The sequence below is a fragment of the Blennius ocellaris genome, assembly GCF_963422515.1.
Source record: "Blennius ocellaris genome assembly, chromosome: 4".
In the NCBI taxonomy this organism is placed as follows: Eukaryota; Metazoa; Chordata; class Actinopteri; order Blenniiformes; family Blenniidae; genus Blennius; species Blennius ocellaris.
Genome location: NC_137653.1, coordinates 3,474,505 through 3,488,448, shown reverse-complemented (window position 1 = coordinate 3,488,448; position 13,944 = coordinate 3,474,505). Strand labels below are relative to the sequence as shown.

General features: G+C 43.0%; 1 protein-coding gene across 1 annotated transcript in view; it reads left to right on the top strand.

The window, feature by feature from the left end:
- The first annotated feature begins 755 nt into the window (after positions 1-755).
- Positions 756-13,944, top strand: part of il17rd (interleukin 17 receptor D) — a 29,247-nt gene continuing 16,058 nt past the window's right edge. Inside the window, exons 1-2 of the mRNA XM_080494830.1 lie at positions 756-890; positions 13,691-13,745. Of these exons, the coding sequence (XP_080350956.1) occupies positions 771-890; positions 13,691-13,745 (175 nt within the window). The 5' untranslated portion in view covers positions 756-770. The remainder of the gene's footprint in view (positions 891-13,690; positions 13,746-13,944) is intronic.

The following is a 13,944-nucleotide window of genomic DNA, read 5'->3' as shown; positions in this document are numbered from 1 at the left end:
CAGGTGGTGTGGTCTATACAGAGGACATCAATGACTTGTCCCAGCTGGTGAGGTCTATACAGAGGACATCAATGTCTTGTCCCAGCTGGGGAGGTCTATACAGAGGACATCAATGTCTTGTCCCAGCTGGTGAGGTCTATACAGAGGACATCAATGACCTGTCCCAGGTGGTGAGGTCTATACAGAGGACATCAATGACCTGTCCCAGGTGGTGAGGCCTATACAGAGGACATCAATGACCTGTCCCAGGTGGTGAGGCCTATACAGAGGACATGTAGTACATATTTCCGCTGAGTTTATGTAGAAAAGAGTTTATCCTCAAGGGACATTAGGCACCCAGAGCATCCCCTGTCTGTCTCTCTATAAGAGGTTCTACATAAATACCCAACATAACATTTTATTGCCCCTCGAAAAAGATTCAATGCAGGATAATCGATATCCACAATATAAGGTGGTATACGCAATCTAAAGTAATGTTTAATATAAACACATTAATAGTACTTTTAGATTGTTGAAATGTAAAGTTCGTTATAAATAATGTATTATGCATACATAGAATGTATTATGTAGTAGTAGTAGTAGTAATAACATAAATACAACATGAGATTATCCATACAGAATATGTAAGAAAGGGCTGTTCCACCTTCTCTCTCTCTCTCTCTCTCTCTCTCTCTCTCTCTCTCTTTCTCTCTCTCTCTCACACACACACACTCACACACACCCCTCCTGACCGTCCTCCTCGGGCTCAGACGGTTCAGACTGGAGGAGGAATGGCGGCCCCTCGGAGTTTCTTCTCGTCTCTCTGCGCTTTATTCCTGCTCTTATATTTCTGTGGTGGATCTTCGACGTCCGGCGGCAGGAGGACGAACCAGGACCGATGTGGCCTCAAGGTACAAACACTCCTAACGTGACTTTTATCGCTTCTTTTTTTTAATATATATATCACGCGAAGTTTCATCAAACCTGCTGCTGCGCTCAAGTTTCAGGCTCCAAAAATAAAAAAGTGCACCTCGTTTATACCACTTATCCACTAAATGCGAGGTTTTCCTAAATGAACACGTTAGATGAAGGCACGTCTTTATTTTTTGAGTTTAATTCCCGCAGCTTTGCGTGTTTCTCGAGCTCAGGTTGAGCCGCTGCACCTTTCTTACCTGTGCGCAGCTTTACGTAACGTCGCGAGCCGAACTCCACCGGAAAAAAACGCTCATTTAAGTTCAATCTACTTTTGCGAACATCCGCAAGCATCAAAGTACAAACTCGGACTTATGTCGGATATAGTTTGATGTCTCGTTTAATACGGCACACGTTTCACTGATCACGAGATAAGGGGCGAAGTAACGCGTTACAAATACTCATCACCTTCTCTTCTCTTTGGGTTCGTGTATTGCGATCAGGGGTCGAAGTAACCAATTTTATATACTCACATTAAAGTCACAACGTGGTATTTTGAGTACTTGTATTGAGTATTGTGTTGCAAAGTTTAAATACTTACATCATTGTAACGAATTTCTCGAATACTCTCTTGTTATCCAGTTTGGAGTGTGAGATGATGCTTCTGCAACATGGCAATAGATTAGTGAAGTATATCGATTCAGAAATACTCATATTTCTGTAACTAAATATAACTTTTGGAGGTGTGCTCTTATGAATGTTTGTACATGGATTAACATACCGACATACGATTTACACTATATAATATCTATGACACTTGTAAAAGTTATTTCTTTCTAGAGAACCATTTAAATCAAAGTACCTTAGTAGAACTGAGAGATACTGAAAGAAACATTAAAAATACCTCTGTTTTCATGGTATTACAAATAAAAGGTCATAAATAGTCATGTTTTAAAAAGTTTACTTTTCGTTTTGTCAGTAGAAAGCTCCTGAAACAGACACAGACAGTAAACAGAAGCATTAACTTGCAATAATAAGTCTAAACTGATGACACACACAATCTGAATTGAAATTGTTTTTGTAATCAATAATTAGCCAATTTAATGAAGGGATATTAACCCGACTTCCTGTTATCACCAGTGCAATTAAATGTGGTAAAAAAAAAAAAAAAAAAGAAAGTCATACTTGGATCAGATCTTAAATATTCTTCCACACGGTCTTTTCTTTGAGCTAAAGATGGATGGATGCTTTATGAAATAGATGTGTGAAGTCTTTCCGCCTCTGTTTGAGCTTCAATTAGAAAGTCGTGAACCAAACTGCTTTAAAGAAACCTGCAGTGTCTCCACGGTTATTTTATGACTGCAAACATGTCTGTGAGTGCCCAGCTGTGTGTGTGTGTGTGTGTGTGTGTGTGTGTGTGTGTGTGTGTGTGTGTGTGTGTGTGTGTGTGTGTGTGTGTGTGTGTGTGTGTGTGTGTGTGTGTGTGTGTGTGTGTGTGTGTGTGTGTGTGTGTGTGTGTGTGTGTGTGTGTGTGTGTGTGTGTGTGTGTATTGCAGCCCAAACAAAGCCAGAAACCAGCAGCTTTGTGTTTCAGCTGAATTGCAGGTAGTTAAGACGATTTCCTGCCTTTTGTGCTGCAGAAGGTATTTGATGTGGAAAACAGGCTCCTCACTCCCTCGCCGCTCCAACACTCTCCGGCAGGAGATACGCGAAGACTTGTGTCTCCCTCAGGAGTCCCAGAACTTTAGATATGGATGAATCTGGATTTAAGTTTGTGGATTTAGCGTTTGCCTTCATGTCTGTCTCACTGTTTCCTCCTCAGACTGACTGAGTGTTCTACCTGTTAAATGTCACTTTTTTTTCACTTTTCAAGCCATTTATTTCTAAATAGTTAGTCTTCTCACAAGTGTGTGAAGTTTAAAGTCCATGTGCATGTGAAGTATTCATAGTTTCTTTGTTTTTATCACTGTTTGTGTGATTGTTTGTTTGTTTGTTTCATTGGTTAACAGGATAAAAAAGGAAGAAGTGATTTGATTTGATTTCCAGAGAGATCCGGATCACTTTCTGGATTCAAGGAAAGATTTGTGCTTGAAAAGGGAAGTTGTGAGTGAACTTGAATGAAAAGTGGGAGGCTGGTTATGTGCAGCAAAGGAAAATATTACGTTTTGAGGGTGATCTGGAGAGCGTTCTGGGTAATTGATCCAGAAGAAAGTTGATAAGTGTACCGGGGAGTATTTAAGGGGAGTTGTTGGTGCCAGATGGAAGTATGAACTCTCTGAGTGCTTTCTTATTTTGTTATAAAGCATCTGTGTCTACAAGTTAGGGAAGCAATTTTTCTTGTTTTAAAGAATCTGGGTCAGGTCTGAAAGGAGTTTAGAGAATCCAAGTTTAAAGTTGATCTCAATCCTTCATGGACCGCGGCAACACATATCCTCACTTCCAGCTTTGCATGGTTTCTTTAAGATTAGCTGTTATAAGTTAAAACAAGTCCAAAAGTATTCATGTCAGAAACGTATTAACAATCTATCCATATAAACTGTGATAGACGGGGACAGATTCGCCCCATAAAGACATAATAAAGAATAATAATGGCAAAATAAAGAAACTGAGTAAATGATAGTGATAACAATAGTGTGCAATAAGTTTATATATAAATCTGTGCTGTTTGCAGAGCCGTCGCCTGTAGTTATTCCTCTTTATGCCATAAATACATATTCAGAATAAATCAATGGTCCCAGCTGAAGAGTGAAACCATGTCGAAAACAATAGAAACATTTTAAAATGTGAGAAGTTGTGATTTTCTTCTGCGTGTCTCCTCTTGTCTCTCACTGTGTGTGTGTGTGTGTGTGTGTGTGTGTGTGTGTGTGTGTGTGTGTGTGTGTGTGTGTGTGTGTGTGTGTGAGCAGCAGACATGCACACACACTTTAATTTTCCTGTGTTGATAGATGAGTCCTACCTGGCTTTGATGCTGCCAGTGTGTGTGTGTGTGTGTGTGTGTGTGTGTGTGTGTGTGTGTGTGTGTGTGTGTGTTGGTTTCCTCTCTGGCTTTGAAGTGTTTTCTACAGGAAGCTTCTCACTGTTTACTCTGCTGAAACATTCCTTCCTACAACCCCACCCCCACCAAACACACACACACACACACAGACACACACACACACACACACACACACACACACACACACACACACACACACACACACTCTCCTCCCCCATCTCTCCCGCTTCCTCTCCTTTCCGAGACACACACATCAAAGGTTGCTGGATGGGGGTGTGAGGACCTGCTATTCTACAGGTGTGAGGTTATTAGAGCCGTATGTGTGTGTGTGTGTGTGTGTGTGTGTGTGTGTGTGTGTGTGTGTGTGTGTGTGTGTGTGTGTGTGTGTGTGTGTGTGTGTGTGTGTGTGTGTGTGTGTGTGTGTGTGTGTGTGTGTGTGTGTGTGTGCGTGCCTGCCAGCATCATGTTATGAAGAAGTCCTGATTTGAGCTGGATTGGGTTTGTTTACTGTTGATTTGATCTTTTACACATAGTGACCAGCATCAGTTATTCATGTTCTAAAGAAGAAGAAAGCAACAAGTGGGAATGTTCCATTTTGAGGTCATGTTTTGTAAAAAAAAACGCTCTTCTTCTCACTCTTCCTGACCGTGAATAAAAACTTCACATTGTATTTCATTCACGAGAACATAGCCGCTTCTTACGTATGGCTGCACACGCAGACGTGACAGAGAACTCAAAAGTTTTCAGAGTTCCAACTGGGAATTCCCAGCTCAAATGGGGTTTGGCTCAACTCCAAGCACAAGCCAGACTTTTCAGTTCTGTGAGGTACAATACGAATATCACAGATATCTCCAAACTGTCTGCTCAGAACGTACAATTCTTAACTCGAAATGACGTCACTTCAGTAGAATGAATAGCATAGCATAGCATAGCGTAGCATAGCATAGAGTAGAATGGAGTAGAATAGAATAGAAATACTTTATTCATCACAGAGGGAAAGTTTTTAAAATGTAATGTCACAATAAGTACTCAAAGTTTCAGAGTTCAAACTTAAAAAGGGGGCGGGGCGTTTAGATCTTCAGCTCCTCCAGTCAGAGAAAGAACAATTAGACCTCACAGGAAAGCGCAACGTGTCGCCAACATAGAGGATAATGTTCATCCGTCCTCATGATTAACTAATAATTTAGGGGTTTTTTTTTAACAGCTTTTTGAGATAAAAAAAAAAAAATGGTTGTTTCAGGCTGCATGGGAAGCTTCAGTTAACACTGCTCAACATTTTATTATCGCTCAGAGACCAACGTTCAAACTTTGTTCAGTTTCTAATAAAAAAATAATTGTTAGTTTGAGTGATAAAAAGCAGAGGTTTGTTATTCTCACCACAAGTTATTTCCATTGTCAGACTTGTGATTTCATAACGTCTGTGTCCACTTTTTTTTTTTTTTTTGTCTAAAGAAAATACATGGACAAATAATCAGTTTTATTGTGAAGGAACGCAGCTGCGTCTAAAGCAGGATTCAGATCATCACCAAAGCCAACAAAGGAAGCTTTCCCTTTTCGCTGGGAGTTTTCAGAAATCAGGTTTCCTGAAGGCGCTGCTGAGAGATGATTTAGATCCGTGAAAACTGTGTGTTGAAACACATCTGCTGAAGCCATCACATCTGTCTCCACGGAGGAGCCCAGTCAGCTTCCTCCTCTCCCTGGATCCTTCATCCCTCTCTCTCTCTCTCTCTCTCTCTCTCTCTCTCTTTCTCTCAGCCTGCCGTCGTTTTAAATCAGGTCTCCGCGTCACGTCTCCACTCGTCCTCCGGGGGCGTCCTCGGTATGTTTTTGGCATCAGAGCTCCTCGGAGGGTGTCACGGCCGGGTGGGCGTCCGATGCGAAACACGTGTGTGTTTTCTTGGCGATCGCAGGCGGCGGAAGGTGAAGGATGGATGCTGGAGCTCCACCTCGTACATAATCACGGAAATGTTTTTTTTTTTTTTCCTTGCAGTACCCTAAGGATTTCTGAAGGGGGGGTTGGTGGAAGAGTTTTAACAACTTAAAGTGAAGCTCGCTGTCTTCAGGAAATGTCCTAAACAGACACGTCGGGCAGTTAAAGCGAAAGGAAGGATGCTTTAGCGATCAGACCAGGAAAAGGTGGACGTTTCCACAAAATGAAAGAGGACGACACTCAAACCAATTGACTTCTTTACCTCTCAAAACTGCCAATTTCATCAGCCAAAGCATTACGACGTCTGCCAAGTGAAGTGATTCATCCCTGTGTGACGGCTCCTGCTAGCCAGTTGAAATGTATCAAGCAGGAAGTGAACATTTTGTCCTCAAACCTGATGTTTAAAGCAGAAGAACGGGGAAAAAATACCGACTGTCTGAGAGCATCTGCAAACCTGCAGCTCCTGTTTGGTGTTCGTGAAGTGCAATGATCGGTGTCAGTCGACGGAGGTCCACGGATGGAAAAGAGATTTTTTTAAAAGTGACTCGTTCATAGACGGCAAAAGCTCAGGAAGTGAACGGCGGTCTGATTCAACAGCCGAGCTCCAGGAGCTCAAACTGCTGCAGAAGTTCAGATTGAAAGATGCAAGACTGCACAACATACCACTTATTTATGGCAAAGTCAACATGCACAATATGCAATATATTATTAAAATGACAGAATTGTAAATATGAGGTAAGCGCAATAAAAATGCAAAAAAAAAGATTAAAACTAATTTCACACATCAAATTAATTCAAACCAGTCGTCCACAGGCAAGTCGTCAGAAGCTTAAAAGCACAAAAATGGAGGGAAACATTATTAAATCGGGCGAGAGAAAAAGCACCGTCGTTTGGGAAAAGAAATTTCAAACCACAAAGACGTTAACATCATCTGCGAAAGTGTTTGTATTCATCACAATATGAACATTTTTGATGGAATTCCTGCCATGAGCTAATCACGCTAAATACTGCAGCAAATGAACATTGTGACTAGCATGTATGAGCATTTCTTATTTGGGGTAAGATTTAAGTGCAAATAGCAAAAAAATGTGTCTCAATCTGCTGTTGGCTTATGTTTGTACGGCACGGTTAAGATACTCATGGAATTATGTAGTACATATGCCTGGCCTGTTGGGGCGCTGTGACTCACCAGAAACACAGAAGAAGACACGGAGAACATGGCAGGACGACGACGGGACAACTTGCAAAGTGGATATTTCACCAAAGGGAGGAAGAAGGATGGATATGCAGAAACGTTTTCTCACACTGCAGCGATAAATGGATTTAAATGGACGTCTTCATTATGCTTTTCGCTGTGCGGTTGCCAGGTCTGACTTTTGTCCTCGCTGTGCTGCTCCGGCTGCTTTGTGACAAAGACGTGTATGTTTTTCCTCTTTTGGGTGGATTTTCACCAGACTGTCTCCAGTATTCATGCGTATAGTTATTTAAAGCTCCTCCAGGTCGTAGTTCCTGTCGTGGCTCCGCCCCCCCCCACCTCCAGCTCAGGTGTCTCCGTGCAGGTCACATGACTTCAGTCTGGACTTTTTCCTCACTGCTGTTGTTTCTTCGACAGAAACCAGGGTTTTGTTTTTTTTTCCTGCTCTCTTCTCTGTAACGAGGGAGAAGAAGGGGGGAAATAGTCCTTTAAAAGGACAAATCGTCTCAGCGGGAGAGGAGCAGCTCCTTCTGGGTGAGGAGGAGGAGGAGGAGCCTCGATGAAGAGGATGGGTGGGGGGTCATTGAGGGGCAGTCATGCAGGAGGAGGAAGCTGCAGGTTTTGTTCCAGCGGTGGGAAATCTCTGGTTGGCTGCTCTCGAACACACGCGGGCACACACAGGGTTTTTTTTTTTTTTTTTATCACGGTTTGCATTGTTGCACCTCACTTTTGTTTCCACGTTTTTTTCCTCTCTTTGGATTTGCCGCAGAGCTGAAATCACTCGTTATTTTATGATTTTCCCGCCGATCGACTGGCACGTTGACGCCTTGAGCGCTCAAGTGTCATTTCATTATTATAGAGGTTTTAGCATCTCATTAATACTTGAACAGAACGATACACCGGAATATGGCCAATTCTAGACACAACTTTTGGGAACTGATCACCTATTTTATACAACAGAACGTTGTCGACGCACAAAACTAGTCCGATCGTCTATTTTTATTACAGTTTCAGTGTTTGTTTGTTTTTTTAAACATGGTTCCAGACTGGAAAAATTGTTAAACGCCGCCTCTGCTTTGATGTGTTTGTTGGGCAAGATGCATATTTGCCAAAACCGGTGATGTCATCACCCCCACCTCTCACTCTGATGACCCTGCCACCGTCTCCATAACATCACTTAACAACAATAATAACAACAACAATGGCGGACGACCTGCTCCAGGAAAAAGAAAAAAAGATAGTTTTGACTTGTGGGTTTAGTTCAGCTTAGTAAAAAGTAAACAGGAGTTTAGTGGAATAGTAACCGAGCAGTTCCTGACTGGAGTCCACAACTTTGCAAACTTTTAGTTGAGTCAGTTAAAAACCAGGTGTGTTAGACGTTCAGTCTCTATCAGAAATGGGATGAACACGTCTGGATTTCTCCTCAATACTTTAATGTATTTGCGATGGATTCCTTATTTACTTTGTTGCTTCTCAAACAAAAACAAAAAAAACCTGCAGAAAGCAGCAACGCGAGTCGAAGACAAGCTGGAACAGGATGTGTAGCAAGTCAACGTCTGAATCAAAAAGGACAGAAAATTCACGAGAAGTGGAATAAAACCTCTCAACACAGCTAAAGTTCACGTTAAGAGAATGTTATTTACTATTTATTATGTTTGATTACAGGCTGATGCATGTGAAAAACAAGTTCTGAGATCAGATGTCTGTGAACTTTGCTGTCATCCATGAAAATGTATAATACGTTTTTGTCTATATTGGAGTTTTTTGGGGTTTTTTTCTTTCTGCTCACAGAACCACAAAAATCAGTTTCATCAAAGTTGAACGCACCTGCTTAATTTTCACTTATAGAAAATAACCGGCTGGCACTTCACAAAAGGAGGAAAAAAGCAGCGTCAGTGTTGATTACAGGCCTCCGTCTGCTTCTGAAAACTGTTTTTTCCCCCCCGTCTGTGTCGATGATGAGCAGCCTGATCAGTCGGAGTGGATCCACTGGAGTATTTAAAGGCGATCAAACTGTAATTTCAGACAACAAGACCGTGCAGGGCCGCACTGGCGGGCTGGATCCCAGGCTCTCCTGTTTGTCCCCATATGGTAGCGTTTGAGATTGTTTAGAGGTGTGCGTCTGTGCGTAAAAGACAGGAAGACGTTAAGAGGAACAGGGCTTTGGGCCCTGGGGGGGGGCTTCTTGGGCTGAACAGGACCCTCATCAAGCCTCTCAGGAAAAAAAAACACTCCCGGTGTCGGGAGTCCTTTGTGGCTGCAGACCCAAATTCTTGGAGGTGTTTTAAAGAGTGAAAGAAAAACGCCGTTTGGCGGATTTTGCGAGGCAGGTGCCAGAAAGTGGCACATTTGTCGGACACATTTACTGCAGGTTTACTGAGTTGTGTCATGCCTCGAAGGAAGTAACATACTGTGATTACTGGTGGTTTTGAAGAGGTTAATTAGTTTGGTTTCTGTGCCTTTTAAGTTCTATCAAGCCGCCTAATTCTATTTTTTTTTTTACTCCTTTAATAACTTCATTAGAATTAACTTTTCTTTTCTTCACTTCTGTTTCCTGCAAGTAAAGAAAAAACAACTTGCAATTCTACTTGGTCTGTTAATGTTTATAGTGTGTTACAACAAATTCACAACAGCACCCACTAGTGGCCCAACATGAAAACGACATGTTTTTTTTCCACATTTCATCCATTTCTACAAAACACAAAAACGATGTGTTTTAACTTGAAATGGAGCCTTATTTAACGCGTTTATAGTTCAGATCTGGACTTTTGAAAACAGACTCCGAATCTTTAAACTTGCCTCCGACTTTTTAAAGAGCCACACTCTTATTTTTACTAATTTGATTAAGATTCAGCGATCGCTCATTGAACCAAGCAGACTGTTTTTTCAGCCCGTCTCAGAGCCTTCAAAAAAACTGAAATACTCTCTTTTAATCAGACTCTGACTCTTTAAAACAAAACCCCCGGCTTTATTCCGCATTCAAACCTTTTTAATAAACAGACCCAAAATTGAATTGAATCGTCACATCATCTTCCTCCGTCCAAAATCATAGAGCATCTTCTGTGTCTGCCAATCAGAACTCAAAACGAGGTCCAGCTTGGCGAACACTTTGAATTTTCAGTCACGTTTAGGAAAACGCTTGAAAGATTTATAGTTCAAAAATGTTGCCAACCTTAAAAACAAGTGAGTCTATTTTTAATCGTTTCATGTGGGGGTTTTTTTTTTTTGTTGTTGAGGGATTCTTGTAGTTGTTTCCTCCAGCTCTCCTCCTCTGAGTGGAAGCGTAGCTGATTAAAGGTCAGCTGGGAGTTTGTCCTCCACATCTGGAACTGTTCTGATGGGCCCAAACAGGCCCAGGCCCGGGAGAAGTCTGCTACGTGAACCCTGAACGCTGTAATTGAAGCAGTTCCTGTTTAATCAGATCCCTCCTTCTCTTCTTTCCAACCCCCCCATTTTTTTTCCTCCCCTGCAGCCCCCCCCCCTCCTTTGTCCCTCCTATGTCCTCCACTCTGTCCTTTTCTTCCTCCTCCTCCTCCTCCTCCTCTTCTGCGCTGTGATTAGTTGCTGTTTCAGCTAATTAGCTGTCTGATTACCACAGGAAGTGTGTGTGTGTGTGTGTGTGTGTGTGTGTGTGTGTGTGTGTGTGTGTGTGTGTGTGTGTGTGTGTGTGTGTGTGTGTGTGTGTTTTGGGAAACCCCCAAGACTATACTATATATTTATATATATATTTTCTTTTATTATTTTCAGATTTCTAGATTAAAAAAAACCCCAAACAAATCTCAAACATCTTAAATCAGGATTGACTCGTCACAGTTTTCCACTTTTTTGGAATTTTCTTATTCCCAATTGTTTACTGAAGTGACTCAGCCTGTTGAGACCTTGGGGCGTGTATGCATGTGTGTGTGTGTGTGTGTGTGGGGGGGGGGGGGGGGCGTGATTATCACTAGTGAGAAACACCTGGAAGCAGGAAACAAGAGAAGTGACTGTGTGTCTCTGTCACTTCAGCAAAGTCTGCATAAGTCCAAATCCTTTTCACTTTCTCTGTGACTTTTTCTATACGAGTGTCGTTTAGAATTCCTTGAAATAAAAGAACATAAAAGGGACCATGAATAGAGGAACGTTGCTTGATTTGATTCCTTCTCAACATCAGAGGAGATTTTCAGCCGCCAAGCATCAGGATGCCAGTTCGGCTACGTCTGTCTCCCATGATGCATTGCGTCGTGCTTTTCCAGTTGAAGACTGCGCTTGAATGCCAACTGATGAAAGTCTGAGTTATCCGAGAGACAGGAGCACAATATCAACCCTGGAGGAACTATGAAGGAAGTCTGTTTGAAACCTGTGGCTGGAAAGATGCGATTAATGTCAATTTCATAACCAGCAGAAACGGTCACTATTAAATACGGTTTTACACTGAAAAATAGTTCTAATGACCCAACATCAATCAGTTCTGGTGTGTGTTTGTGTGTTTTTCAGCATTTTCTTTGCCATATTGTAATTTAAGCAACCCTCCTAAGCAGATTTTTTTTGTTGTTTTTTGCTGATCCAGGTTGTTCAAAATTGCAAAAAACAAAACAAAACAGGAAGCCTGCTTTTTTTGTCCTGTCAGTGGAAAACGTCCCTTGATTTTAATTAGCCAACCAATTCATGCAGTCAGCAGGACGTCTCAGCGCAGAGCAGCACGTAAAGTCCTGCAGGTCAAAGGTCAGCAGAGGCGGCAAGCTGAGGGCACAACGTAGAATTAGTGAGAACATGATAACGTCAGGCTCTCTGTGCGTGTGTGTGTGTGTGTGCGTGTGTGTGTGTGTGTGTGTGTGTGTGTGTGAGAGAGAGAGAGAGAGATTGGGGGTAGGGGTGGGACGGTGGGGTCTTTTTTTGTCTTCAAAGGCCTGTTTGATGGTTTTCAGGTTGAGCTCAGTGGAATGCAGTGCACCAATGAGGGACTTCACAATTGTGTAATTAAAGACGTGTGTATGTGTGTGCGTGCGCGTGTGTGTGTGTGTGTGTGTGTGTATGTGGGGGAGGGGATGGTTGAGGTACAGTGGCTGCTAATAAGCACAGCACACCTTCAGTAACACACAGCTGGGTGTCAGTCTGATTGGTTTCAGGTGTGTGCGTGCGTGCGTGCGTGTGTGTGTGTGTGTGTGTGTGTGTGTGTGTGTGTGTGTGTGTGTGTGTGTGTGTGTGTGACTATGGTCTGGTGTGACTATGGTCTGACACCTCTGTAAAAAAGGCTAGAGTGGAGTGTGTCTGTGTGTGTGTGTGTGTGTCTGTGCAGGGCAACATGGAAACCCGGGTCAAAGCTGTAAAAGCCGCCCCACCGAGGCGGCGGCGAATCAAACGCTCCTCATGAGAACACGCGCCTTTGTGTCGGCGGGCAGAGAAAGGGATTGTGGGAAACTGGAGCTCACAGGGGAGCCTGTGTTCACACCTTGTCTTATCTCACAGCCCATCGGGGTGTTACTCTATCCGCCGCCCTTTGTGGTGACCGGAGCCTGGTGGGTGCTGCCTGGAAACGTATCCAGGTCCTGTCAGGGTCCATCCGCACGACGAGGAAAAACGATCTTTTTCCTTCACAGCCTTCTCCAAAAAAAACCTCCGTCCACACGTCACTGTGAACCTTCAGGGCATGTAGTACACATGCCAGGCCTTTGGGGGCGCTGTGACTCACCAAAAACGCAGAAGAAGACAAAGCACCCTTGAGGAGTAGATTCCTGCTCTTACACCTCTGTATAATTCTGGTTCTATAGGTCTATGGCCGCACTCTTCCTGCTGTTAGCGTCAGTAGCTTGTAGTCCGTGATTGTTGTGGTTATTTGATGACATCACGGACCGCGGCGGTGGGAAGAGGGAGACGATTACGTCATCTTTTTTCCACAGATGATTGTTTTTGCCGACTTTTTAAAATTTCCCCACTCTGGGACCCGTGTTCAACAAAACCCGTTTTCACACTTCTAAAACGTCGCCTCATGTGGATGACATCATGTTTAGGTCAACCGTTTTCAAGGTGTGGGCGGCCCCGTAGAGCAGCGCAACTTTGGATGCTTTTGACCAGGAAATTGGCATATTTGTCAATATTTTTAACGATAGAATCCTTAATATAGATAGAACGGATCCCAAGTTGCCTTGGTAGCTCATGTCTGCAGACAAAAAACTAGAGCTACACTCGGTAGAGTGCAGACCTTCGCCAACCGGAACCGTGCGGAACCATGTTAGCATCACGAGCATCATAGCCATTAGCTCATATCGATGCTAACTCGGAAGCTACATCACTGTGCGGATCACTGAGCAGGGAACGTCTCCGTGGCAACCGATGCTGATAAATTGATCTCCCCCATGAGGGGCCTCGCTCATCCGCTTTGTATGGTAAATGTTTTTTTCGCAGTTTCTTTGCGATTTATTTGGAAATGGTTCACCGTTTATGTCCCAAAATCTAATCGATTGGTTCTTGGATGATGAAAAATGATCCCTGAAATTTTAATGTGATTCCGGTGAGTAGTTTTTGCGAAAAGTTGGTCAAATACATGCATGCTTACATACATACGAACCAACAAATAAATACGCCTTGATGTGGGTTTTTTTGTGTTGTTTTTTTTTTTATTTTACCACTGAGAGCTTTTTCTGTGCAGCTGGTTTCAATCCCACCTGGTCTGTAGTTTGAATCCCGTCTCCTTGTCTTGCAGGTGCAGTCCGGTGCAGACGGAGGTCGCAGGCTGGCCGTCAACTTCAGGACCGACAGTGAGTTCCTCTTTTTTTTTTTTTTTTTTTTAAGAAACGCATGGGCTGATTGTTGCCGCAGGCAAAGAGCAGAAAACACAAACACACAGAGGAGATCTACGAGCAACACGGGACATTTCTCAATCCTCCCGCTTGACTCGTTGCGTGATCTGCACGAGGTGTTTTCTCCTTGTTCTCGACGACGATTAATTTTCAGCGT